At 45.7% G+C, this 27,485-nt stretch overlaps 1 protein-coding gene across 5 annotated transcripts; it reads right to left on the bottom strand.

Annotated features, from left to right (window-relative positions):
• Positions 1 to 458: 458 nt before the first annotated feature.
• Positions 459 to 5,133, bottom strand: LOC146196024 (uncharacterized). 5 transcript variants are annotated; one of them, XM_084598023.1, is made up of 7 exons: positions 3,742 to 3,993; positions 3,563 to 3,664; positions 3,148 to 3,412; positions 2,531 to 2,572; positions 2,243 to 2,384; positions 2,041 to 2,112; positions 459 to 1,512 (listed from the first exon to the last, which is right to left on the bottom strand). In XM_084598023.1, exons 1-6 carry the CDS (start codon positions 3,818 to 3,820, stop codon positions 2,059 to 2,061), a joined length of 684 nt encoding a protein of 227 aa, XP_084454149.1. In that variant the 5' UTR covers positions 3,821 to 3,993; the 3' UTR covers positions 459 to 1,512; positions 2,041 to 2,058. The 5 variants fall into 5 exon arrangements, with proteins under 5 accessions (XP_084454149.1, XP_084454151.1, XP_084454152.1 ...); XM_084598025.1 differs by lacking the exons at positions 3,148 to 3,412; positions 3,563 to 3,664; positions 3,742 to 3,993 and adding exons at positions 4,453 to 4,629; positions 4,713 to 5,133; XM_084598026.1 differs by lacking the exons at positions 3,148 to 3,412; positions 3,563 to 3,664; positions 3,742 to 3,993 and adding exons at positions 4,453 to 4,629; positions 4,718 to 5,133.
• Positions 5,134 to 27,485: the final 22,352 nt, after the last annotated feature.

Raw genomic sequence — 27,485 nt, 5'->3', positions numbered from 1 at the left:
TCAAAGGTCAATAAATACAGATCACCGAAGGCATAAGAAAGCTGCAGTTATTTAAGTGCTGTGATCGCAGTTCTTGACACAGGGTGGCTTTAGCGTTCTAGTCAACGCCCGGCCGCGGTGGTGCAGTGGTTAAGATGCCTGGTTACTGTGCCTGAGTACCCAGGTTCGATCATGACTACAGTAATAGTTGGTTCACAGGAAAGGAAAGGCACGACCACTGCACCACCGCGGCAGGGCTCCTGAATGCTGGCGATCAAGGCGAAATAGAGAGGCATCCGAGTGCTGTACAATGTCAGTGCGTGTTAAAGATCCCCTGGTGGTTGAAATTACACCGCAGGCCTCCACTATGGCTTCTTTTTCCATTTTCACTCCCATCTTCCTCCCTTCCCTTACAGAATGGTCGAGGCGACCACAGAAGAAGCCTGACAGATACTGCGCCTTTCCTTTCTTGTGAACCAATTATTATTATTATTGTTATTATGATTGTTAGTCAACTAAAATGACACTAGCAATTATTTTCATGTCTCACCTGACCTATACTTAACCTTGGAACGTCACAGCCATCACTTGGCTGTTGATACCAAACAGGCAAAAAAGAAAAATTCGATTATAGCATATTTTGTGGCTGGGGGTAAATGCCGCATGTTCATCTATTTTACACGGGTGTCTGCGGCATTATTACAAAGACGAAAACGCAACAGAGAGCTCGATATCACCACTTGCATGGATCAACCAATAAAATCATCCAACAGAGGCTCTGTTTTTGTTGTCTCAGTTTGGAAGATAATTGGTCAGGCTAATAGTACACTGGACACTGTGGCGCAGACAAAACGCAATGTGGCATTGCCTGTGAGGCGGTACTAGCTCAATGCTTCAAGAAAAGCTTATGCTGAATGAGTGGTAGTGCCGTAATGCTGCCTGAAGCAAAATGACATGCATCGCCTAGGGCGTGTGCACTGTCACAATTGCACTGTTCTGTTGGGCAACATCCAAATCAAGTCTCCAGCTTCTCAAACAAAATTCAAGTAGCATCTTTGAAGGCAAAAGCAATTCTGAGACTTCTCTTGGCCATGTCGTTTATTATATTTTGCGATTAAATCACAGCAGCCAATCCAGTCTCCAAGGTCTTCATTATGGAACACAAGAAAGGTTGGAGGCTCCCGCAGGTGGCAGTAAGGAAACTATCAGGGCCAGAGCAGCCAACATGTTTGCTGTGGATTTTACTTGGTTGGAAAGTCCAAACTATAGTTCAGGATCTTGCAGTCGGTAGATGTCTTGATGAAACAATGTGATGTCCACTGAGCCACATTATCGTGAGCTGCAGTCGTGTGTTCCTGGGAGTGGGCGGTGCATGAAAGTCCACACAACACTGATATCAGATGACACAGTCAAAGGATAGCACAGTCCGTGATGAAACGGGAGCATTGGCTACCGCACAGCATCACTTCCCCGAACAAGCCTCAAGGACCAACACAGGTGTTGTCTTCGTTGCTCTCATACTGGATAGGAATGCTGCAGAATAGACAATATTTTATCGCACACTCTGGTGACAAAGGTAACAGATGGAACGTGGCAATCTCGAGTTGATTTCATCTAAGTTGCAGATGTCCTTGTGTTAAGATACCTATCCACCTAAAAGCGGCTTACATAAAACACAAAAATACAGAACAGGACTGAGCACACTTGTCTGTGCTGTTCTTTGTTTTATCGTGTTTTATGTGCTTTGATTTTTAGATGAATTGTTACCAACTAGCCCAACTTTCTACTTTACTGAAAGATACCTATCACATATCTGTGGATGTATCCTCATATTTTGTATGGTATTGCAAGCTTCATTTTTAAAAAGTGATTTATTCTCGGGTGTCACGCCTGTTTCCTCCTTTGGCTGAAAACTGGTTCCATAATTGAAGGCGAGTAAACACACTGCCCTAGTGTATACTTTTGCAACTACCAAGAAGAAAAAAGCGCCTGGGTCACACCATAACCGCTCATGCTCAAAATATTGTTCTGAGTTGGCACTTGCAGGACATTGGTACCTACATAAGGCTTTCAGAGAGCTCAGGAAGTGCCTTGATCTTGACTGTCACCACTCTGGCTTCCTAAAGTTGTAACCTAAAAAATATTAAGGGAAACTTAGGCTTACACCAAATTCGCAGTTTGATACAGCATTTCAAAGCTTAAAACCCATGACAGCTCATGCTTCTAGGCATAAAATTTACATTAAGAAAGACATATAACTTACGTTTTCATCTTTCACTTCCATGCTTTGCTCACATATAGCATACAAAAATTCTGGAGATGTCAGCAGTGGGCTGCAGGCACCTGGGTACTCGCTGCCGTTCTGCACATCAGGAGATGGTGCTTCCGCAGCTATTTTCTGTGGTCTGCAAGTAGAGAAACCCCGTGCAAAATAATAATTGGTTAATAATGATACAGAATAGAAATAAGCACCATGCAAAGCTGTAATAATTGTGCAATGGCAGCAACTACTTCCACCCACTGAGTAGCAGATAAGCCAATCAACTCGTACCTGCAACTCACATTCCGTCGAAAGGCGCTGAGGGGCGTACAACTAAAGGAAAAAGGGTGGGAAGATATGCATTACTTTTGTGATAAGTCGCATAGGGAACTTGCACGAACACCAGTGATGCTATGCACCATGGGCAATACGCCATTCTGCTGTCCTTGGCAGTAATTGGTGTAGCGCAGCCAGGCCTCAGTGAATTGACCGAGTGCATTTTCATTTTGAATGTACCACCTAGCAAACATGCAGTCACTTATTCAAGACGTCAGCAGATTCCTCTGAAACGTATACGCATCCACATTTGGCCCGAAATATCAGACGTGCTATGAAGAAACGGAAAAGCAGTGTGGCGCGCACAAACTATTGCATTATGGGCTTGTTGCCACCGTTGACATCACTAGCATTCACGAATTTCTAGTTCGGAGGGCTAAATTTGTCACTGGGTAGCAACTTAAGGCCAGGAAAGATTTCGAAGGGCACAACTTTCTCAGAAGTGGATGGGTATGTGAGGCACACGTCGAAATGATCACAGCAGACACCGTGATTCTCAAAACACAGGTGAACCACTTGCAGAGCCTGAACAGGCAACCTGTGGATGTGTGGGCCGTCAAGTAACACTGTACCTGCATGGCTGACAATGGCGAGGCCTGCTTGGACGTTGCTGCTCTGCTATTTTATGTGAAGTGTGGTTTGCGCCCACATCAAGAACGGTCGAGCACAGTCCAGTGTAGAAAATCACTCTGTCATTGCTGCCTTGCAAAGCCTCTTCGGTAAAACTTGCTGCACATGATGCCTCCTTACATGTTACAAGTTGTTGTTTCGGGCTAGAGATTTGGTCCTCCAGGCCCTTGATGTCTGCAGCACTCAAGTCTGTTTGGCAGACTGCATCTGTTTGGTACAAGGTTTCAAAAAGACCATGGGAATATTTAAAAAATTGGCTTTACATAAACATTCTCATGCTATATTAATAGCAAGGGAAAAAGCCTTCAGAAAACGCTCCCTCATTATTTGTGTCTACCTTCTTTTACATGTGCTTACCAGCTCGAGAGGGGTCTGTCGGTTTTGTTTCTTCAGCGAACATTTGCTTGTGCATGTCTTCGCTCGGTGTAGGCTCGGCGCGAGCTGGAGATCTACTCGCAACTACAGAAAAAATCAAAATTCAGAATGACGCCACAAAATAATATCATAGTGCGGATAAACGATGCGAGCTTTCTTACTAGAACTAAATGGGCGATGGGATCGTGGTTTGGAGCGACGATAGCGCGACTGATTTGGAGATTTCACGGCAGAACACATGTGTAGAGATGGGGTCCAGTCGGGGTTGCGATGATCGAAAAGTCAAAATGTACACGCGTAAATCAAGAATGGTTAGTTTCGGCAGCAATTCTTAGCTGTCAAACAGATTCGAGGAGCAAGTGTTGAAAATAACTACGCAGATCCGTCGCCAGGGCCCTGCCTCGCAAAGGGTCGTTTTACCCACCTGACACGAAGTGGCGTGAACAGATTTGGTACTTCTCCCGATTGGCGTCGACCTTGCGTCTGTTGATTCGCGTGAGCCATTCGCGTTGGCGTCGCTCGGAGAGCTCCTTTGCCTTCTCGCATTCGTGCAGACGTATTCTTGGAATCCTGAAGAACCCGCAGTCGGCCTTTCCGGTCTTCAGTTTCTGTGCCTTGCTTTGGGTTCGGCTCTTACAGCCCACCACAGCACAGTACACCATCGCGTAAGACACCGTTTGCGCGCACTATAGACTATATAAATGCGGCTGCGTTACACATGCCGTTGCTAGCGGTGTCTGCGTCGACTGCTGCCAAGGGCGACAAGATGGCAGACTACCCAGAATGCATAGCGTCGCTGACAGTCGTGCCAGTATATTCTATGCAAGCCCTGCATGGTGACAGCTATCATGTCTCGCGTACATTTCACGTACCTGAGAAGCCGTTCCAAGTTGCGAACATAGTCACGCAGTGGGGGCCGATTGTAATAGGAAGGAAATATAGTGGGCAGATAAGCAGGGTGATACTGGATGGTGCTTTTTCGGTTGCCCACGAAGTGGCGACTGCATATTCTGCTGTTAGGTGTCGGCAGCCACGGTGTGCCGTCAGGACTGCACGTACAAAAAGCGGAGAAGAGATGACACATTAGGGCAGCAAACAAACAACGAAACCGAGAACAGCAGGTACTATTTACTTTACTCGACGAACTGCTTGAATCCAGAGCTTGCGTCGCTCCGTTTCGTATGATTTAGCAGGAAACTGGTAAAAACGGATATCTGGATCGAGACCTTGCTCGTGGCAGCCAACAACGCAGCAATAGCGTCGTTTACGGCATTTGGGCGCCGTGCGCTGCTTTGCAGGCTTTGCATCGGCATCGCTTCCTCTCACTTTTAGCATGATTTCACGTAACGTGGATTAAGTGGGTCGGGGATGGCTCATAGCGAGATATTTCATTTATGCGAGAGGTTCTTTGTCCGGTGATGATAGGTCAAGTTGACAAAAAGAAACTGCTGCGTGATACACAAACCACCCTCCAGCTAACACCGCAGCATGAGCTCAAAGCACTGCACAACGCGACGATTGGTCGCACTAGCCACCATAGTCGCACCGCACCAGTAGGTTGCACAGTTTATAGTGAACTAGAATACTTTCTAGTGGCGCGAACGGAAGGAAAATGGGCGCCTCTTGCACGCCGGACGGCACTTACCGCCGCTGGTGGCGCTGCAGTTACGTTTACTAGGACCGCGTGCCCCTCCGCAAAGGGAAGTCAAGGCTTGGCGCGCCGTGCAGTCTGCACATTCTTGCGCTTTTGCCCTCGAACTTTCAGTTATGCCTTCCATCACAGCAACTAAGACATCTCAGCTCTTCAAAAGCACCATGCGCAGTTCGAAATGGCCAGGATAAAGACTAACTCGCACTGTTTTGCTCCGAGGTGCCGAAGCACGGCTATCCGGATGCTCCAGTCACCTTTGTTTGCTGCTCCGAGGGACAACAAACATTGCACAAAGTGGAAACGAAGCTTGTGAAGGCAGGAAAAGCCTCTCACAGAAACATTGGCAGTGTGTGAGCATCATTTCGAGCCGCATCTCATCATGCTGCGTGATTACGCACATATATGATCAATGGCAGAAGTGCGGATATACCGCGTGAAATCCATAACTGGCACCTGATGCGGTGCCTATACACTCTTGCCGGGTTATCCGGCATATATTACCGTCAAACCCGTGTAGCCAAGGCTGGATGTGGGCAATATTGATGTTGCAGAGAGTTGTGCTTTGTGCAGATTCTTGCTATTAAGCCTGTGGCACCAAACGATATCCGACATATTTTGTACCGCGTGTCCAGGCTAACTTCAGCCAAGTGTTAAAAATAAACCATTTGAGATAGGCCAGAGAAACCACTTGCTGACAGCCACCTGGCGCACCAGGTCTGAACAAAAGGAAGACTTCGGGGAAGAAAGCTTCGACTGTTTGCGTGATCTCGAATACTACCACTGGCTCAATAAAGCAGACAGCTGAGATTAAGTTAAATTTAATTCCGGGTAGTCATGGTATGTCCTTGGATCTCTAGCTGGCACATTTATTTAATCATTTATTCATTCTTCATATCATGCCCTACTGATGTCCCAAGACAATAAATATCGATAAAAAAAAAAAACGGTGCAGGCAATTTTTCATTTTGCAATTCTAATTTACTAAGTATTGCTTTCAAATAAATGTGATTTGCAAAGTTGAGGAGGACCTTCTGAAACCCCCATTTCATTTATTCCCGATAAAGAGAACCTCACGTGCATAGTTTTTCCCACCTCTATAGAAAGCCCGCGAAAAAAAAAAAAATCACGTGACTGACGAATTGATGCGCTACGATATTGTGGTGCTCCCAACCGTGCATGGTTTGAGTGACAGAAATTAGCTGCGGCCTTGACTCAACAGCCCAGTCTCAGCGCTATACTGGCTATACAGGCTGATAATTTTTGTATTTTTCTGTTCCCAAAGACGCGGGGTCGAATCCCGGCCTCGGCGGCCGCTTTTCGATGGAGGCGAAAAGCAAGGCGCCCGTGTGCTGTGCGATGTCAGTGCACGTTAAAGAACCCCAGGTGGTCGAAATTTCCGGAGTCCTCCACTACGGCGTCTCTCATAGCCTGAGTCGCTTTGAGACGTTAAACCCCACAAACCACAAACCAAACCAATTTTTGTATTTCGCGGGCTTTCTTTAGAGCTTGGAAAAACGATCAGGCTTTCTTTATCGGAAATAAACGGAATGGAGGTTTTAGAAGGCGCTCTCAAATTCTGCAAACCCAGTTATTTAGAAAAAATAATTACTATTTACTTAACTTCAAAATTAAAAATTGCCTGGGGTGAGCCAGTTGGCTGGCAGCTGTATACAATTGCGGTCTCGCTATCCTACCTCAAATCCTACCTCAAACTAACTGTGATAAAAGCTTTAATCTTTTTTTTTTTTTTTTTTGAAAAGAAAAAGATAAGTCGCATGTATTAAACTTGGCTAATTTTACTAATTTTAAGGACAACAGAGGCCTTTTGTACCCTTCATGTGATACCAGTTTGTGGCTGACCTTCAGAATGTGTTTACAATCTGCTTCAGCCTAAATTCAAGCAGACAGCTCGTACTCAGTATGCTACTGGCCAAGCAAACCTGCTAACTTGGCTGCTCTGACCACTGTCAAATTGGTGCAGCTGAAATCACTGCTTAACTACCGCATGCACTTTTTCACAAAATGCATTAACCAGCGCAATGTCAAGATTCAAAGCACCTGAAGATGAGCAGATGGATGCTCTTAGGACTGTTTGTGTAGTCAATAATTTCACAAAACAACTCATTGTTGATGGCTTTTGTCCCATGCACTCAAATAAAATAAAATAGCAGTGGAGAAGCCTTGTGAAGTGCCTAAACAAAACTGCTCTGCCCTCCTCATGTATGTATTTTTGGCATATATGTTATGCATATGAGATTATGAAAAGATTTTAGCACCTGGCTTAGAGCGATGATTTATAACATATATTGTTGCTGTGAACAGAGAATAATGGTGACGCCACAGAATATCGCTGGATGATTCGTTTCAAAGCGTAGGATTTGTTTTTTTCATGACGACTTTGTCAAAAAAAAAAAAAAAATATATATATATATATATATATATATATATATATATATTTGGTTTGGTTTTGTATATATATATATATATATATATATATATATATATATATATATATATATATATATATATATATATATATATATATATATATATAACAGCCTGAAGCTGCTCCTCACTTTACCAGTTGGCAAATTTCCTAACGCTAAGCAGATATCAAGCTAAAATTAGCATTCCTGGTTACCAGTGGATACCGAATAGCGCAGTGTGTAATATAATCATCACTATTGGCTAAAGGAAAGTTACTGCGGCGTGGTTGGAGAGATGCGAGAACCCGTGCCTGCGAACGATGCCTGGCCGCTCTGCTAACAGTCTTCTGCTGACAGTTGAGTTGGCTCTGTAATAAAGCGGGCTCTGCAGGGCTCAGAAAAATACCCGTCCCGTGCAAATGAATGTGCCGTAACGATTTACAGTGCGCGATAACTCGTCCCGCATGAGCTGTAGCAGACGCCAGCGAAATAAGAGCGCTTTTACCCTAGTGCAATGGCGAAAACCCGAATAATGTCGAATGAAACGCCTTCTATCATGGGTAGAGGTCCACATACGTCGGCATAAGGAAAAAGTCACCACTTTTACTGAATAGGCGCACAAAAGCATCGGTACTATGTCGCACTATTGCAAGAAAGCATTGAAAAGTCTAGTAGATGTTGCAGTGGCGCCGTCTGGCGGCGTCAATCAAAATCGGCGTGCCCGAGCGTCGTCGTTCGCGCCACTAGAAAGTATTCTAGACACAGTTGCACACCACCATAAGCACTGGTACTACCCAGCAACTTTTTTCCCATCGCCATGCGGCGCCACAAGACTTACTTGATCAATTAAATTATTTATCTCTGCTTACATCACTAAGTTGCATAATGCTTTTCATCTTTCATACGCTTGACATTTCGCGCTTGTTTTTTTTTTTTCCTCGTGAAAAGAATGCAAAGCAGAAACATCAGAAATGTGGTATCGCCTCAAGAGCACGACAAAAACAGAAATCGAAATCACGCTAGCAATCGGAGCTTTCTTTTTTCCTTTAATCGCACTAGTGTGGAAACTGTGCATTAAGAAATGGCCGGTTTTAGATCGCATTTGTCGGGTGCAACGTTACTAGAACTAATGAGTTTATTCTACTAACGTTGGTCGGGTGACGATGATGGTGAATCATTGAATTACTTCAAGTGAATTTATTCGTCAGGTATTAGAGCATTTATCAAAATTGTGAAAGTCAGGAAGGGGGGGGGGGGGGGGTAAAGCGTGGCTAGGTATAGTCGTATAGTTGTGCTAGACTAGCTAGACTTGTGTAGCGCCATGATGGTATTGCTAATAACTTTTTTTTTAGCTCTACGCGCACAAAAGACTCTAAAAAGGATATTTATAAAATAAAAAAGTTCAAAAAATGTTTTCATATTATATATATATATTTTTTACAATTGTAAACTGTAAGGGATATAAATGTTGATAAAAAGCTTACTTGCGATAGTTCTGTATTGTGTCGTCTGCTGTATAGTGTCTAGGATATACTATATTCGAGTATATTCTATATTCTAGAATATAATACATTTTCTAGGTACAATAGTCTGCTGTATCTACAGCTTGATGGCGCTAGCTGTACGCAACTGTAGCATAGAGAAAGAGATCTCTTTCTCTATGACTATAGTCTGCGAGGACCGTCTCGAGCGAGAGCGCGCTTTTCTTCGCTTCGCGCGTTACTTAGTTTACATGGGAGTGCCGCCATCGCTGTCGCTCTAGTTCAACGTACTTAGATCTAAGAACGTTGCTCTAATCTTAGTAGTATTAGCTCTATGTTGAAAGTGTACCTAAATGACCGCTGGTATCGAACTTCGAGGCTCCGCCGCTCTGTCAGCGCTTTCAGGAGTGGGGAACCGGGGAACCCTCAAGGGGGAACCCGCCGGTGGCGAAATGTTAAACGATCGAACTAATCGGACGCCGCCCATGGCCTCCGAGATCTCCCCCGTGATCTCGGAGGCCATGCGCCGCCGGAGCAGACGCTCCGCAGACGTACGTGCGGCGATCGAGTCGCGCTTGGCGGTTATTTGGTGATACAAAAACGATTCCGCTGATGCGAAACGGAGGTACTAAGCGGTAGTAAGTAGTATTGTGTCATGGGCAGCCACAACAGTAGGCGAAGCGCCAAAAGACGAGGCTCACGTCTGAAACTTTGCAGATTCCTTTGGAAGCGTTTCAGCAATACATGTTGCCCTTGCTGAGACTCTTTTAGAGATTTCCGCAAATTAGCCAATAAGTAAGCCAATACTATTATTATTAATAACAAAAATATATGTCGGAAATGCAATACAAAAGCGATCCTAGCTATGCTCGATTGACGCTACCCGCACGGAGCACCCCATTCACATCACAGGTTACGTGAGTGACAAAATATCATAAATGAAGCGCAGCAATTTAATAAGAACCGAAATAAAACACGATTGTAGTACAAACTTGGATTTCACATGTCTTCTGAGCCCGCGAGCCGGTTAATTATGTGGCGTGTAGCGCACAGAACACGCATGTGCTTTTCAGACTGCTAGTGTCCGTGCCTTTGAAGAAACACCTCCTTCGGACTATTCATTTTTATACTGCAAGATTTGCTTTAGTAACGTCGTAATTATAAAAACAGAGCCGTATATAGATCCAATGCTACAGGCAAAAACGATGGTCAATGAGCGAGCCGTTTTATTTCAGTGCTTGTAATGCTTTAGCTGTTCATAAACATATTATATATGAAAATATAATTATATACCTAGCTGACTTACCTCGAGATGCACTTCCTACGTTTTTCGCTAACGTGGGAAACGCATTCACAATCAATACATATATTTACCCATCGCCATCTGTCGTCAGTGCTCTACAGTGCAGACGTGAAGGAGGAGGAGGAGGAAACTTTATTGAGGAGAATTTGGAAAGTTCTTTCTTCGTGGGAGTTCGCGTCTCCTCAAGCCGCCCCAGGGGTGGTCATCGCTCGATGGCGCTCGACGACCTCCTTGGCCCAAGCCGTGATTGCGTGTTGCCGGCTTGGATCAGAGCTAAGCAATGCGGCCTCCCACTGTTCCGAATTGGTAATCTGCAGGCCCTCCGGCGGATGCATGCTTTCACATTTAAACATGATGTGTTCGAGATCTGCCCTCTGGTCACCGCAAAGTGAACATGGGGGGGCTGTATTCGCCTGGATACCATTGTGCTAGCTTAACGGATTAAAACGTTTCTCGCCTATAATTAACTTTCCTCCATGGAAATACGTGGCAGGTTGCCCAATCATCAACACGGCATGTCGCGATGCGCCTGCGGGGGCGCGTCAGGGCGCGTGTTCTCGTGCGAGAGAAAGCGCGCGGCACACGACGCGAAAGCAGCGAGCTGAGCCGGCGGCATCCCATGTGTGTTTTCCTGCCCATGCTAGGGAAACGTCAGGAAGCCTCCAGGGAACACAGATATTCTAAGTGTAGTGGAAAACCAGAAGCAGACGTTAAGACAAATTGGGATGAATACATAAAATGTAGAAGGGAGGCATCCTACTTAATAAATAAGAAAATTAGAAGACAAGGGTCCCAGTGGTTGTCAGAAGTAAACAAAAAGGATAAAAATGCAGCCAAGAAATTCTGGCAACATCTGAATTCCGTTAGGAATAAGACTAGCCTAGAGCAGAGGTCTATTAATTGTTACAGATCAAGGTATCCGAATAGAAGGGGAAAATGCAATAGAACTACGACTAAAGATGTCAGAAAAGTTTAAGAACAAAGAAATGTCGTAGGTGCCTTAGTAGAGGACTGTCCTGTTTCACGCCCTCAGCACTAATAACATGGCCAAGAAAGCGGAGCTCCTGGAATCCGAAATGCCATTTCTGTGGTTTTATCGTCAGTTGGGCTGAACGCAGCGCCTGTAGTACCATTCGCAGCCGGTCGAGGTGCTCCTCAAAACTAGCCGCGAAAATGACGGCGTCGTCTAGGTACATTATAGGCACGCTTGCCACTTCAGTCCAAAGAGAACGGTGTCCATCATTCGTTGGAAGGTTGCTGGCGCAGAACAGAGACCGAAAGGAAGCACTTTAAAATCATAGAGGCCGTCGGGGGTGACGAACGCTGTTTTCTCTCTACCAGTAGCTATTCTTGAGGTCAAGCGACGAGAAATATTTGGCATTGCGTAACCGGTCCAATTCGTCGTCGATACGTGGGAGCGGGTATACTCGTTTCGTTACCAAATTTAACTTACGATAATCGACGCAGAAATGCAAGGTGTTGTCTTTTTTCTTCACCACCACTACAGGCGAAGCTAGGGATGGTAGACGGCTGTACCACGTCTTCGGTAAGTATTTCTTGCACCTGGCTTCGAATAGCCTCTCGTTCCGTTGACGACACGCGGTATGGGTGCTGTGAAATCGGCTTCGTCTCCGCATCAACCATAATGCGGTGTTTGGCTACTGGGGTGTGCCCAATTTTCGAAGACGTTGCAAAGCATCCAGCAAAATCCTGAAGGAGCTCTAGGAGTCGCCGCCGCTCAACCGATTATAGTCCACAGTTGATAAAATGTCGGGTGCATCGCATCCGGCTGGCGATGGCCGTCAGAGTACAGATGTTCGCTGGCTCAATGAAGTCGGCAACATACGCGATGGCCGTTCCTTTCGCAATGTGCTGAAACTCGGTCCCGAAATTCGTAATCCAGAGCTTCGCACGACCGTCCCGCAAGTGAACAAGTCCTCTTGCAGCGCAGATCCCTTTCTCAAGAAGCAGGCCCACGTTCCTCTCTGCCAGTACGTCGCGGTCGCATGGTGAGTCACTTTCTACCAAGACCCTAATGCTGTACCTTGTCGGGACCGTAACGTCAGCATCTGTAATATACGTAAGGCAGGCGTTGATGAACCGTCAACGCTAGATCTGACAATGGCTTGGCTCGGCGAAAACGTCAGACGTGATCTCGCAAATTAATTATCGCACCGTTAGCCTGTAAGAAGTTCCAAACCGAGTATGACGTCTCGCGAACTGTGGGTAAGAACAACGAAGTCTCCAACATAAACAAATCCGTCAATTGCAACTCTCGCAACGCATCTGCGTACCTGAGGCCTAGTCCACTTGGTTAAAACTTTCTTCAATTTCCTGGTTACCCCACTGCTCATAACTGAACAGGAGACGACGCGTCTTGCGCCATTCCAGCTAGGCTACGGTCGTCCCGTCACCACAATGTTGGACGCTATGCTACCCATAAGTCATGGCGACGATGTCACCAACACCTATGCAGACGTCGACATATTTCTACAGCGGGCCGAAGAAGCGCGCTAGCTCGCACGGTGCCGTATTCAACATCAACATCGCGATGCCAGTCAGTACAACCTCCGACAGCGAGACTTTTACTCCTGGCGATCTTGTGTTGGTGTGGACACCAGTGCACCGTCGAGGACTCTCCGAGAAGCTACTTCGCCGTTACTTTGGGTCATACGAGGTCATTCGGCGTCTTAGTAACGTGACCTACAAAGTTGTTGCTCGGGGTCAACGACCTTGACACACACACACACCTGAATATGCCGTGCTAGGGAAATCTGTATTCAGTTAAGTGTTTACAGTGTTTTGTTCTGATACTGCGTGTAAGTGACGGTACTAAGTACTTACTGGTGTAAATTATGATGCTGACATTAAGGAGAAGGAAAAGAAACTTAAGGCGAAGTAGTCTGGTTCGGTTTTGAATAGTAGAAAGGTCGGCTTTTCTTAATAATGCTGTAGGGGAGTCATGAAGGCGGTACTTGTTAAAAATAAATCTAACTCATCTTCTTTGCACATTCTCCAGTTTTGCTATATATATGTGTACGGAAGGGGAACCAACATATTATTGTATATTCGTATGAGAGGAATTTTATCTGATGAACGTCTGCACGATGGTTATCTGTATTTGAGATGAAACCTTTTGCGACATTTTTTGTTGGTTTTTTCAAGCGCTTCTCTTCGCGCTCGCTGTCGGGGATGCCCTCTTTGCAGAATGGTAAGTCCGCCTTCACAAAACGGCTACGTTTTGAGGGTGCTTCACTGCACATTCGAACGGTCAAGCATGGTGGTGAAGTCCACAGTGCGGTGAAACTGCGGCAAATCCGATTTTTCTTTTTTGTTTATTCGGTAATTTTCAAAAATTTCAAAATTTTTTAAATGTGAATTCAATTACAGACATATTTAATTCATATTCAAAATTTCGAATCTTCGCGTACCCCTGATGCTAATAGTTCGCAGCCCTGTGGCCGGCTTTTAGAGCAGTGCTTCAGGCAAAGACACACCCAAGCCCCATTCACGTATGTACGTGTATATGCAGTTATCCAGCTTCGTCCTTATCACTATTGACGTTCCTGTCCCTGACCTCCGCGCTTACGTTGCACCACCGACGTCACGACATCTGTTTACCTGCAATCGCGTGACGCACCGAGTGTCTTGCGACGGAATGACGCAATCACTCATAACTGTCGGCGGTCAACGGCGGAAGCAAACATGCCCAGCACAGCGTCAGCAGGAAGAAAACGAAGCCGTCCTTCGCTGTCGCTAGAGCGGCGGCCGACGAGCACGGGCGACCGCGCTGACCTAGACAAGATCCGAAGGCGCACCGTCAGCTAAGATTTGAAAACGCTGTGGCACATCGTGTGCACACGGCGCCCGACAGCCCGTAGGATGTAGCTGGCCGTAGGCTCGGGCTTTACTGTAGTGAACTGGAATATATTTCCTTTACCGAACGGAATGCGATACGCTCGCACTAAGACTGACCCGTGCTCTCAAACCAAGGCATCAGGTGCCATATCTCTATGGGAGGCCGAAATGTGCTTCGAGAAGCCCTTTGCGCCATGCTCAGTAAGCGGGCGTGCTGACTTCTGTGAGTACTTGAACAGTTCCCGTCATCCCCCTGCAAGTCTGTGGAGTCACCTGGCCACCATTGTTGTTGTCCATGTATACCTTAACAACCACCGGATGGAAAAAAAAAGACAGCATTTTTGGAAAGTCCAGGGCGTTCATGTGTGGTAAAAAAACTGCACTGACATTAAGATGTTAAAATTGCCGGCTTGCGTTAACAATGCATTTGCCGCAAGGCACACAAAAACTTACCTAGCCAATATACGAGCATATGGGTAAGTACTACGTTTGAAACAGTTGCTTGAACTGTGTGGCTGTCACAACACATTTGGCATTCAGTGACTACGTTACAGAAGCATGCATAATGCTCGCACACAAGACGGGTGCAGCCCGCAGCTACAGAGTTGGGTAGCTGTGTTAACATCTGGGAGGCATCGATGTATGCAGTCGCACTAATATATTGCAGCGCCTAGCATTATGACCATGCATGGCAGTAATTGAATGAGAGTAATTAAATTACTGCAATTTAATTATTTCCCGGTAATCTGTAATTTAAGGAATTACCTTTCCAGCCTGGTAATTTATAATGTAATGAATTACTCTTTGGCAGTAATTTCACAGCGGAAGGAATTAACTCCTTTCGAAATTACTTTTACTCAAGTGCACCGCGTCTCTTGCAACAGACAATGCTGTAGAGTGCCGCGAAAGCAGGAACGACGTGCGGCCAGCCTGGACCAGCTTTAAGGATCGGCAAAATGAGGTAGAATTGAGCAGAACTCTGCGTCCAAGAGGTCCTGTGTCCCCTGTAGCCGGGCCACTTAGTGCGGTCATCACACTGACACTGGGGTAGTTTCAGCAATTCCCCCAAGATGCAGCAGGTAAGGCGCCAAGGGGCTGACGATGGCACAGAAGATGCAAGACGGCCTAAGTTCACAATTAGTTGGGAGCGCGCAGTGGCATTCCCTGTTGCATTAACTAGGGTCCAGTGGTGCCTGGTTACTCTCGTCACCATGGCGTGAACGAAGCTGGGTTGGGTAGCGGGAGAGGCAAGCGGAATGGTCCATGGCATGTGCATCACTGAGTGCAATGTGCCGAGGTCGATTCTTGGGACCACGGAAGCACTAAATAACCTAACTTCTTTGGGCCAGCTCTACGCCATGAATGAGTTCGTCGCTCATTTCACGGATGTTCGACCATGCTTCTGTTGTTGTTGTTTTGTTGCCGTTGTCTTATTTTTGTGATGGCAAGTGCTATAGCAAAGAGGGAGGGAATAGTTGTATTGGACGGAATTTAGCGGGAAGACGAAGGAACGTGTGCATCGCGTCTGGAGAGAAGTTGTTTTGTTCACTAGCTTTACTTAGATTCTGCGTAGCTGAAAACTAGGAAATAATTTTGTTACTTTTTGAAGCAGTAATTAGTAATATATTTTAATTACATTTCTGCAATTTTAAAGTAATTAGTAATTTAATTTAATTTCTTTTGGAAAGTGATTTTGCCATGTATGATTATGGCTAAGAGAATCCTTCGAATTTGGTCAAATGGGATGATCCGTCATGCCCCCCACTTTAATCCCTGGAACAGGCTCGCTCAGGCGTTTTACTGGGTATTGAAATTTTGCGAGAAGGGGGGAGGGGGGGGGGCGGGGGGCTAATTTTTTAAAAGTAGTGCATGTTCACGTTACAGAAACAGTAGCAGTTCTGTTGGTGATAGATACCGAAAAAAAGTTACAAGGGTTCAGTGCTGCTGAACCAAATATTGAGCGAAAACATTAGCTGCGGGTGACCGAGCGTTCTTCTTCTCTTTTTCTTCTTCCTCAGACCACATATAAAGCCCCGCTTTAACCAACCCGTATGAACGTGCCTTAGTGGGTAACGTGAATGCCAGGGTCCTAGCAGGCTGATTCTGACATAACCGTCCCATGTGAAACGAGATACGCAAGTTGGCAGCTCCTGCCAGCCCGCACCCTAGTCGAAACCTGCCGCTTCGTTTTATTATTACACTGACTACATCTGAAATGTAAGTTGTATTTCGAGGGTACCATGAACGATAGATAAACTGCTTCAAGTATTTTTGAAAGAAAAATGCGCATAAACATTTGGAGGACGCTGAATTAAGCTTCGCCTTCAAGAGTGGAACGCGATAGCGTTATTGCACCTCGTCGAGAAAACTTATTAAACGCAAGGGTATTGGGGCATCCTCGCACCGGTACCCGCGCGGCCCGAAGGGGAGAAGCGGGTGAGCGAAGATAGTGATCTAAAGAAAGGAAAGACGCTTGATTCTACAACCCGTGAGGGTGCACGGCGAAACGTCAGGGGCGAGTGGCGCGCCACGTGTAGGGGCAGCGCCGCACATTGCGAGGAGGGGTTCTTCTGTGTTTGCCGCAAGATGGCTGTGCATGTGCGCAGAGCGCAGAAGAAATGTAGCGGAAACGTACTTCGCTACTCGTGTAACTGCGACTTCTGTAAGTAACATGCTCATAATTACCGATATACACCGCAGTATAACGTTCTACGGCACGTTTCTAAGGCAACACCGCATTCACTAGAAGCGCTTTTGTACCGCTTTCAAGCATCAAACTCGTGGCTGAGTGGTAGCGTCTCCGTCTCACACTCCGGAGACCCCCACCCAGCCCATCTTGGAAGTTGCTTTTTATTTATGAAGTGCATGCCGGGATTTATCGCTCACGGCCAACGCCGCCGACGACACCGGCTTTTCTGCGACACGAGCTCCTTAACGCAACCGCGTTAATACGGTTAAACAGCGTGTGAAACGCTGTTCAGAAATCGACTATCAAATGACCGTATTATACGACGCATTGCAAGTACCACTGGACGTGCATTCAACTTATGGATGCTCAAAAAGGAGCTGATAATTTGCAAATAATTTTTAAAAACTCCCATTTCTGCACCTCCCGGTGACTCCCGGCACCTATTTTCGGCGCAGATTCCGCCCGATCATTGTAAGGCACACGTGGCGTCAGCTGTGAGGGGGCTCTCACTGGTTCGCCAGAAACCGTAGCGAAGAAGGCGGGGTGCACGGCTAGAAGCACTAGAAGAATAACAAGGCACTTCTCAATTTCTGACATATACGCTTTTCTTTATTCTCTATTGAACTGCTGGCTACAACGGCGCTCTGAAAGATAGAAAGGTGATTTAGGAGCGTAGAACAAATGGATGAAATTTTTTGGAAAACGAAGATTTCCGGCGCGCAGCTCGATGAAGAGGCTGCCTGTTATAAGCCGCGTGACATGCTGGGGAGGGTATCATGGCGTAATGCACGGCACATTAGCCCATTAGCATTGTAAAGAAAGGCTTAAGAAGAGTCATACTGTGCTTTTCTACTATGCAAAAAAGAAAAGAAAGAATGTTGGTGCAGTGGCCGAGTGGTCTAAGGCACTGGAAATCTAATCTGCCCAATTGTGAGACATTATTCCAGCGCACGAAAAAGATACTGACGAAGTTAGAAGAGACAACATGAACGCCGGCGTTCGTATTGTCCCTTCTACCTTCGTCCGTGTGTTTTTGGTGTGCTGGAATAATGTCTCACAATTGAACTAGAAACCAACTAACCCAGCTTTCTACGCTCAGTGATCTGATCTGCCGCTGTTTGCACCGATGCTGGCTTGAATCTCAGTTAAGCTATACTTATAGTATAGCTTAAGAACACGCATCTGGTCCTTCCACCGCAAGCTGGGATCGGCTGATGCCTACAGGTCAGGATGATTTTCCTGATAGCTCAGATACTTCGTCTGCCATTACCTGTATAGATGCTGCGGCGAAGTCTGCTCAAGAGCCAGACAAATTTATTCAAGTGCCATCGAAGCGTCGCCGCAGCTCGAGGCGGTCGAATTTCAGTGTCGACGCAACTAACGCTTCTAAAGCGCCCAAGTGCAGCCTCACAGTAATCATAAAACCAGTAGATACCGGATATCGTATTACTCGCTTTAATCCGCTGGCAATGAGGCAAGCATTTGAATCTCTGGGTCCAGATGCCGTCCTTCAAGTTCGCCCAACGAGCGGCTTAATCTTCTGGCAGTTGACACCCGAACCGCGGTCGCTACTGAACGCCTTTTACAAATACGATCAATAGCAGGAATTGCAGTGCAAGCATACGAGTCCCGACCAAACAACTGTGGCGTAGGAGTAATCAAGGGTGTGCCCCTGGATCTTTCTCAAGAAGATATCTACTCGGCACTATTACAGAGAGTTCCAATAAAATCGGTGCGCCGTCTGGGAAATTCCGAAAATATCCGCATTGTATTTGTGACAGAATCTGCGCCAGAATACGTTATTCTTGGATATACAAGATACCGTGTGCATGAATACATCCAAAAACCACGACAATGTGGTAGATGTCAGCGCTTCGGCCATGTGACTACAGCTTGCCGACTAGCCTTGCGCTGCCCACGCTGTGGGGGAAATCATGACCGTACCACGTGCCCAAGTGACATCCCCATTTGTCCCAACTGCGGAAAGCAGCATGAGGCAACGTTTTCCAGCTGCACTGCCTACCAAAAGGAGAAACAAATCTAAGTACAAGATATCCAACAATACCGACTACAAGTCAGCAAAAGCTGCTTTAATTGACCAAAATCAAATCAGGAGTAGTCATCACAGAAAAAAAACCATCGACGGGAAAGAAATCACAAGGACAGTCACAGAAAGATGATGCTCGTCATCCGAGAATTGATGACGTGGTTGAATTTCCTCCTCTTCCACAACAATCAGAGGTTCAACAACCATCTGTACCAAGCCCACAAAAAATTACTGTACAGCAGCCTCATTCGAGGAGTGCATCCCGGAACCGCTCATGCGAAACCTCTATTCGCAGAAACTCTGACATTTCTAGTTCCCAACTGTGCTCACTTGTTGAGGCTGTTCGTGCTTTTCTTATACCACTCTCCTCGCCGGTGGCGAAAGCCATCCTTACAATTCTTGATTTCATATCTCCTCTCCTGGCACAATGGCGGTAGCAGACAATCAGTCGTCTGCTCCACCCAGCGTGCAAGCCATCCGAAATAAGGCCACCATCTTTCAATGGGATGCCTGCAGCCTCCGCCCCCGTCTCTCTGACTTTCGACACTTCGTCTTCAAGCATCGTTTCCCTATAATTGCTATATCAGAATATCGGCTTAATACTACAATCCGTCTCTCAGGCTACACAGTACTGCAATCAACAACTGGTACAGACCTCAGTAAAGTTCTTCTGGCTATCCGGAATGACGTCAACTTCATCCAGCATCCCATACAAACTGATCCACATAATGAGTACGTTGCAGCCACTTTAAAGTGCATGAACATGCAGTTTACAGTAATTGCTGCCTACATACCACCTCGTGCTAATTTCAATATTGAACACCTACAAGATATCATGCGAAGTACCCCTGTGCCACACATTATAACGGGAGATTTCAACGCACATCATCCTGCTTGGGGAGGCGTCAGATCGACAGCCAGAGGCCGGCAGCTATTCGACTTCGCACTTTCCAACAATTTATTATTTCTCAACGACGGCCAAGCAACTTACTATCAAGGAACACGGTCCAGTGCTCTTGACATCTCCATGATCTCTGCTGATCTGTCAGCTTCAACAACCTGGTCTGTGGACATCGAGACTCATGGCAGCGATCACCTACCTACATATATTGAGGTTTGTGGCTTTTCTCTCGCCTCTCAGCGGCATAAAGTTCGCTACACGAACTGGGAAGCTTTCGCTGATGCCGTAGAAAAGCAGGATCTGTCGAACTTAAGTTATGACTCCTTCATTGCTGCAGTAGCACATGCTCAAACATTGCACACGAGAGTCCTCCACCTGCCAAAGGTGTACTCAGCTGTTGACGCCGAATATGAAAAACTTCGAGCAATACGTCGCAGAGCAGAAAGACGAGCGCGCAAGACACTTTCTAGAGACGATATCCGGACTTCTAGGCGAGCACAAAAACACGTTCAACGCCATTTGGACAAGCTAGAAAGAAGGAAATGGACATCTTTTTGTGCAAAATTAGATCCTAGAAAGCCACTATCTAAAGTGTGGAGTATTGTGCGAAGCTTAAGAAGTCAGCCTTCACAACTACATCCTTTCGAGTGCGTGGCTCTAAATGCCAATACTACTTGTCTTCATGTAGCAGAGACTTTCTGTTCAAAGATGATTGCTCCATTAGCAGCTCCTTCACTGCAAAATGTGCTCCCCACCTTTGTCCCGTCGCCCAACACTTCTTTCCTAGACGAACTGTTCACTATGGAAGAACTTCAAGCTGCGCTAGCAGTTACCAAAAAAAGATCTTGCCCAGGGCCTGACCATGTTAGCTACACTTCGCTGTCGCGTCTTGGAAGAAAAGCCAAAACTCAGCTGCTTACCATCTATAACAACTCTTGGATAGCTGGCAGCCTTGTAGAGAGCTGGAAGACTGCGCGCGTAATACCCGTTCTTAAACCTGGTAAGCCATCAATTGATCTAAACGCTTATCGTCCTATTGCACTGCTAAGCTGTGTTGGGAAATTGATGGAAAAAATGGTTCATTCACGCCTTACCTGGGACTTGACGAATAGGGGAATTTACCCTCCATCAATGTCTGGCTTCCGAAAAGGCCGAAGCAGTATTGATAATGTTATTGCTCTTGCCAACTGTGTCAGGCGCAGCAAAGCTGAGCGGTCTCTAATTATTGCTGTTTTTCTTGACGTTAAAGGAGCATTTGATAATGTCACGCACGAGGCGATTCATTCAGCCTTGCGTTCAATTGGCATTGCTGGACGAATGTATAACTGGCTTTCTGACTATCTTCGGGATAGGACCATTTACATGTCAACGGATCAAGGTGACACGTCCTTACATCATGTGTCTCGTGGCGTTCCTCAGGGAGGGATTTTAAGTCCAACCCTCTTCAATATATCTCTTCTTGGTTTGGACAGGTCCTTGCCACCTACTGTTCAAATCTCCCTCTACGCAGATGACATCTGCATATGGTGCTCCGGAAGAAACAGGCGCATTGTGCATGCTCGGCTACAAAAAGCAATAGTTGGCATTGCATTATTTTTAAACAAGCGAGGTCTTGTTATATCTCCAGAAAAGTGCGCAGCAATTTCATTTTCACGACGTGATCTCTCCCGTTATGTACTTAAAGTTGCTGGCACTCCTATACCGTATGTCAACCATCAAAAATTTCTAGGTGTGACCTTTGATAGATCCCTTTCATGGTCACCACACGTTCAACAACTTAAGACCAAACTCTCTTCATACGTATCTATATTCCGTATGCTCTCAACGACCAGAAGAGGCTGCTCTACCGATTCCTTATTACGGCTTTATGGAGCACTTTATGAAGGTCTTCTGCGTTATAGCCTCCCTGTTCTTCAAGGCCTCTCGCAGTCAAGCATTAAACTACTTGAAGCCATGCAGGCCAAAGCTTTGAGAGTGTGCCTTGGTCTTCCAAAAAACACTTCCACAGTGGGCACTCTGGCGGAGAGCAGACGTCTATCTGTAACCGTGCTGATACCGCAGGAGCTGCTTCGCGCCCAGCTGCGCTTTGCACGTGAACCTACCCACCCGTTTTCAGAGCAAAGCATGACATCACTCTCCAATCTACTGCCTGCGCAATATCAACGTGCAGTACTGTCATCTTTCCCACCATGGAGGTTTGCTTCATGGCAAATTTCGACAACTATACCAGGCATCAAAAGAAAAGCCCACACCCCAGGACCCGCACTTAAATACTTCGCCCTTGAGCACATCTGTGCACGCTACAGTCATCATTGCCACATCTATACTGATGACTCTGTCACAGCTATTTCTTCATCCATCGGCGTGTGGATACCATCAATGCACACCACAATCTCGGCAACACTCAGTCATCGCACTTCAGCTGTGGCTACTGAGTTAACAGCTCTGAGAGAAGCAATTATATATATTCTACAACAACGCCCTGCAGCATGGGTTATCTTCAGCGATTGTCGCGCTGCACTACAATTGCTTAAATCATCAAGAATTCAGGAAGAGCTCGTCATTGACATAAATAAGCTACACACAGAGGCCTATGACCTCAGTCACAGCATTGTACTACAGTGGTTACCTGCTCACTGCGGCATCGCGGGCAACGACCTCGCAGACGCCGCTGCAAAAGAACTAAAAGATTCCACAAGGACAATTTCAATACCATTCTCACGAAGAGATGCAGCAAGACTTGTAGCAACTGAATCGTGGCGATTGCAACGCTCTCTGTGGTGTGACCCGAACCATCAATATCGACCTCTACACCGAATAGATCCCACTTGCGTCTTTCGAATTCCTCACAATTTGAACAGGTGGCATCGAAACTGTCTACACAGAATCCGCTTAAATGTGTCATACACAAACTACTTCCTACATAAAATAGGCATAGCGAGCAGGCCTCTGTGCTCTACATGTGATGTGTGTGAAAATTTTGAACATTTGGTAACCTCCTGTCAACGGTTTACTGCACATCGCAGGACACTGCGCAATAATTTAAGCTTACCTAAAGAAACAACCTTGCGCCTTGAACATGTCCTGGGTCCTTGGTGCGACGGATCGTCTGCTGCGAGGGCTACCAAGGCCTTAGTAACTTTTCTGAAGGACACAGGGTTGATTAATACCCTTTAAAACTCATCTGTGTGTGATTATGTGCGTGTGAAAGTTAACTTTTCTTAAGGACACAGGGTTGATCAATACCCTTTAAAACTCATCTGTGTGTGCTTATGTGCGTGTGAAAGTGTGCGACACCGATTCTCTTTTTTTTCTCATTTATTTCCCTTTCCCCTCCCACAATCTGTCACCCTTATCCCTCAACCCTCATCAGGAGTAGCATGCTAGGCTTACCACCAGGCAGACATCTCCTGTTGCCATTAATATATATATATATATATATATATATATATACTTATAGTAATTCTTTTCTTGCTGCCTCCACCTGGAAGAGTAACTTTTCTCTAAAGTCGAGATTATGATGTTCACTGTGTTTGGACAATGTTCGTTCGCTTGGGTTTGGCAAGATTGGGAAAGCTTCCCATTCTTGCCACACCCAAGCGTCATGAGAAAAGAACACAAACTCAGTCTATTGATTCATTTTGAAGCTAGCTCGAAAAACGAGGACCAAGAGTAGAAGGACACAACACAGTCTATATCATCCGTCTATCCGTCGGCATCAGTCTATTGCCTAAGGAGACATAGTTGTGAAGTCTGCCACTGAGGTGAGCATATGTGGAGCAAATAAAGCCAGTAAAGAAACATCGAGAAGCTTTACTTGCTGTATTGGAGCGAACAACGCAGTCTTCCTCTAGGGGAAGAGCTGCTGGTTGCATGCAGATAGAAGACGAGGCTATTTTTTTTTAGGCAAGTAGTACGGGCCTCACACGTGCTTTCTTTAATGCATTCAGTATGCGTTATGGAAAGTTCATGGCAGCGCTTGTATTGGTCGCCTTCGAAGTGTCCTGTCATCTTTCGTTCGCGCTTTCAAATAAATCCAGAGTATAGGCTTGTCCGTTGCAACTTGAAATTATCGACAAGGAGCGAATTCCGATAGTATGAAGTCTGAGAGCTTCAGAGCTCTGCTGGCGTCGCTTTGGTTGATGAGCTCTGCTAGGCTGTTCAATTGACCGTTCCCATGCATGAGGCATGCATATGAGACCGGCGATAACGAGCAGTCCAGGTAAGACTCTGATTGCCACCGCTGTCGTTCGCTGCGTCTGCCAACGGCACTGGGATCGATAGAGAAGGCAAGATTAGAAGATCTCCCAGTGGAGTCTGGTGTCCGAGCGGACATTTCGGAAGAGGTGAGCGGTGTGGCAGGTGAAGAAAAACGCGCTCATAGCAATCTCGCAGAGAAGAATCAAGTCGCGTCAGTCACCGAATGATGAGAACGAAAGACGAAACCGGGGATATAGTATACACTCTGCACGAAAGCGATGCAGAGGGTTTTGTTAGCCTTTCTCCTAGTTTAAAAACTGCAGTCATTCAACCTAGCTTGAATAGGGTGGCACTAAAGATGCGACAGTCGATTTTGATACTGTTTCGTGGATGTAGCTTGTCTTATTGTACTCGCCACCGAGGATAAGTCATATAAGCATGAGGCTAATAAACGGGGTGAGAATGCTCTTCTCACTCCTGCATCATGTGTGGACGTTAAGGAGACATTTCTTGCTTGTTTTCTATGTTACAATCGTGCTTGTGATCATTTCATTTCGCTTAATTGTTTAACATCCCATGCACATATGCGTCTACAGCTTCGACATCCCTGTGATTTCTATCTTGTGCATTCTTAGAGTAATTTCGCTGCTTGTTTGAAGCCTTGTACATCCACGTTTCTAAAGTCTCCCAAAATCGTTACATATCGGACGAAATACGTGTTCCCGTCGGCCCGCAAGCCGCGAGTCGTTGCGGTCGCATCGTTCGCGGCTCGCGCCGAAGGGTTGGCATATTTACGATACGAGAGATTTATCGCAACGGAAGCGTGAACTCGGTCCTGTCAGAGTGTATGATTCTTAGTTGAACAATCTCCGCGAGAACGGTCTCAAGCCTGCGCCCCCCCCCCCTTTTTTTTTTCACCGAAAATGTACAGTCTTGGTCAAAAGTCCTGAAGCCAAAGGGCTTTCGTCTCAGCCGCAAAATGATGGCGCCACGGCGCCATTAAAAGCTAAAGTGCCGTGAAATGTTATCAGGTAGTTCCCTGCGGTGATAATAAATCATTTTCCAATATTTTAAAGGCCTCCAAGAGAGAAGGCGTCGTCAAAGACTAAAATACGTAACCTAATCTACCAGAGTGAGTTGTTCCCGACACGATCGCATAAAAAACTAAGAGACTTTACTTGCAGGACTGATGGTTTTAAAAATTACTTCTTCCCACGAACCGTTCGAGAATGGAATGGTCTTAGCCGGGAGGCCACGGAGTGTCCAACACTACAATCTTTTCTGAAGATGCTTCAAGGCCATTTTAGCTGCAAGCTTAATTCTTACTTATGTGTGCAATTTGATTTCTTTTCGCTTTTAGTATATTGCGCTATCGACCATTGTTTAATTTGTGTTGGAAATCCGAGTGATTCTGCATTTGCTTCCATGTGCACATGTCCGCATTAAAATTTCTTGAAATGGCGCTGCACGTTGTGACACTGGCTACTTATCATATGCTCTCATTTCTGTGCCTGTGTTGTATCATAGTAATGTCATTATCAGTGTGTACATTGGGCGTGTCTGACTCTGTGCAAGATGCGCAGCAGACTTTGTACTGTTGCTCACTAATGCTCTGGTTTGTTTTGATTAATGAGATTTAACGTCCCAAAGCGACTCAGGCTATGAGAGATGGCATAGTGCAGGGCTCTGGAAGTTTCGATCACCTGAGGTTCTTTGACGTGCACTGACATCACGCAAAACACGGATGCCTTGCTTTTCGCCTCCAATGAAAAACGGACGCCGAGGCCGGGATTCGATCCCGCATCCTCGGGCACAGTAGTGAAAAGTCCTAACGCTCACTGATGTTCTTTCTTCACGTATGCTGTTTGTTGGCGTCATTTTATTGCTTTTCTTCAATATAATTGCCTTGTTATGTTTTCCATTCAACGTGAATTTTATGTAACGCCCACTTCTACCAAGGGCCTCAATTATGGCAGTATTACTGAAATAAATAAATAAAACTTCCGAGTCTTCATTGTCATCCTTCTTGCCCAATGTCAATATGAAGAACAAGAAAGAAAAGAACCTCTACGCAGGTCCTTTATTGCCATATTGAGCAAGCCCATGTTTATATAAAAAAAACAAAAAAACATTTTGGTTCAATCAGCGTTGTGCATGCGCGTACTTCTTTATGTCCAAAGAAGGAATGATGTCTCTGAAGAAACATTATACATGCTTTTGTTTGTTTCTTACAAGCATGCTTATGACATCAGCGATGACGTAGCATGTAAAGAGCATGTTGACTTAGAATTCCTGCCTGTTCTGGATGTTTCGACGAAAGCATTCATTTTGAATTTCATTTACTTTCCAAAAGTGACGTGTTCCAGGTGAGATCGCTCTAGTGGATGCAAGAAGCAAGGATACCATTGTCTAAAGTAGAAGAGCGCCAGGTGTGAAATTCGGACACACACAAACGCACATACACGCGCGCACGCACACACACACACACACACACACACACACACACACACACACACACACACACACACACACACACACACACACACACACACACACACACACACACACACACACACACACACACACACACACACACACACACACACACACACACACACACACACACACACACACACACACACACACACACACACACACACACACACACACACACACACACACACACACACACACACACACACACACACACACACACACACACACACACACACACACACACACACACACACACACACACACACACACACACACACACACACACACACACACACTAAAAGGTGCCGCAGAAAACTGGACATGTCAGTGCACGTTAAAAATCCCCAGGTGGTCAAAATTACACCGAAGCCCTACACTACGGCATCCCTTTCTCTCTTTTTGCTTCACTCTCTTCCTTTACGGCGCAGTTCAGGTGTCCACAGAACAAGTGCGACAGATGCTGCGTCTTTCCTTTGCTGTAACCAATTATTATTATTAGTATTATTATTATTATTATTATTATTATTATTATTATTATTATTATTATTATTATTATTATTATTATTATTATTATTATTATTATTATTATTATTATTATTATTATTATTATAACGAGCTCCTATTTTATACTTCTGTCTCCTCCGACATTCATACCAGATGACCTGGTATTGGGAGTTTCAGCGCCATTGTGATTGCAAAGCGCCAATTCTTCCGACATTTTTTCCTTCGAATCCTGCTCAAATCCGCACCTTTCTACGTGTTATTTTATCCACCTTACTCTTTCAGCGCTGCTAGGACATGTACTGCTAGAAAGACGACTTAGACGGCCCGGTCTTCGATTCTTACTGTTCCT

Source organism: Amblyomma maculatum, chromosome 3 (genome assembly GCF_055883805.1).
Source record: "Amblyomma maculatum isolate TAMU_Amacu chromosome 3, ASM5588380v1, whole genome shotgun sequence".
NCBI lineage: Eukaryota > Metazoa > Arthropoda > Arachnida > Ixodida > Ixodidae > Amblyomma > Amblyomma maculatum.
Note: the sequence above shows the minus strand (reverse complement) of the source record. Positions and strands in the feature narration are given on the sequence as shown.

What these genes read in the sequence shown, in the direction of transcription:
- LOC146196024 (XM_084598023.1), bottom strand. Translation starts at nt 3,820, where the DNA reads ATGTGTTCTGCCGTGAAATCTCCAAATCAGTCGCGCTATCGTCGCTCC. An exon ending in CGACGGAATGTGAGTTGCAG is followed by an intron (nt 2,385 to 2,530) that starts GTACGAGTTGAT and finishes CTCTACTTGCAG; the next exon opens with ACCACAGAAAATAGCTGCGG. An exon ending in TGGAAGTGAAAGATGAAAAC is followed by an intron (nt 2,113 to 2,242) that starts GTAAGTTATATG and finishes AATATTTTTTAG; the next exon opens with GTTACAACTTTAGGAAGCCA.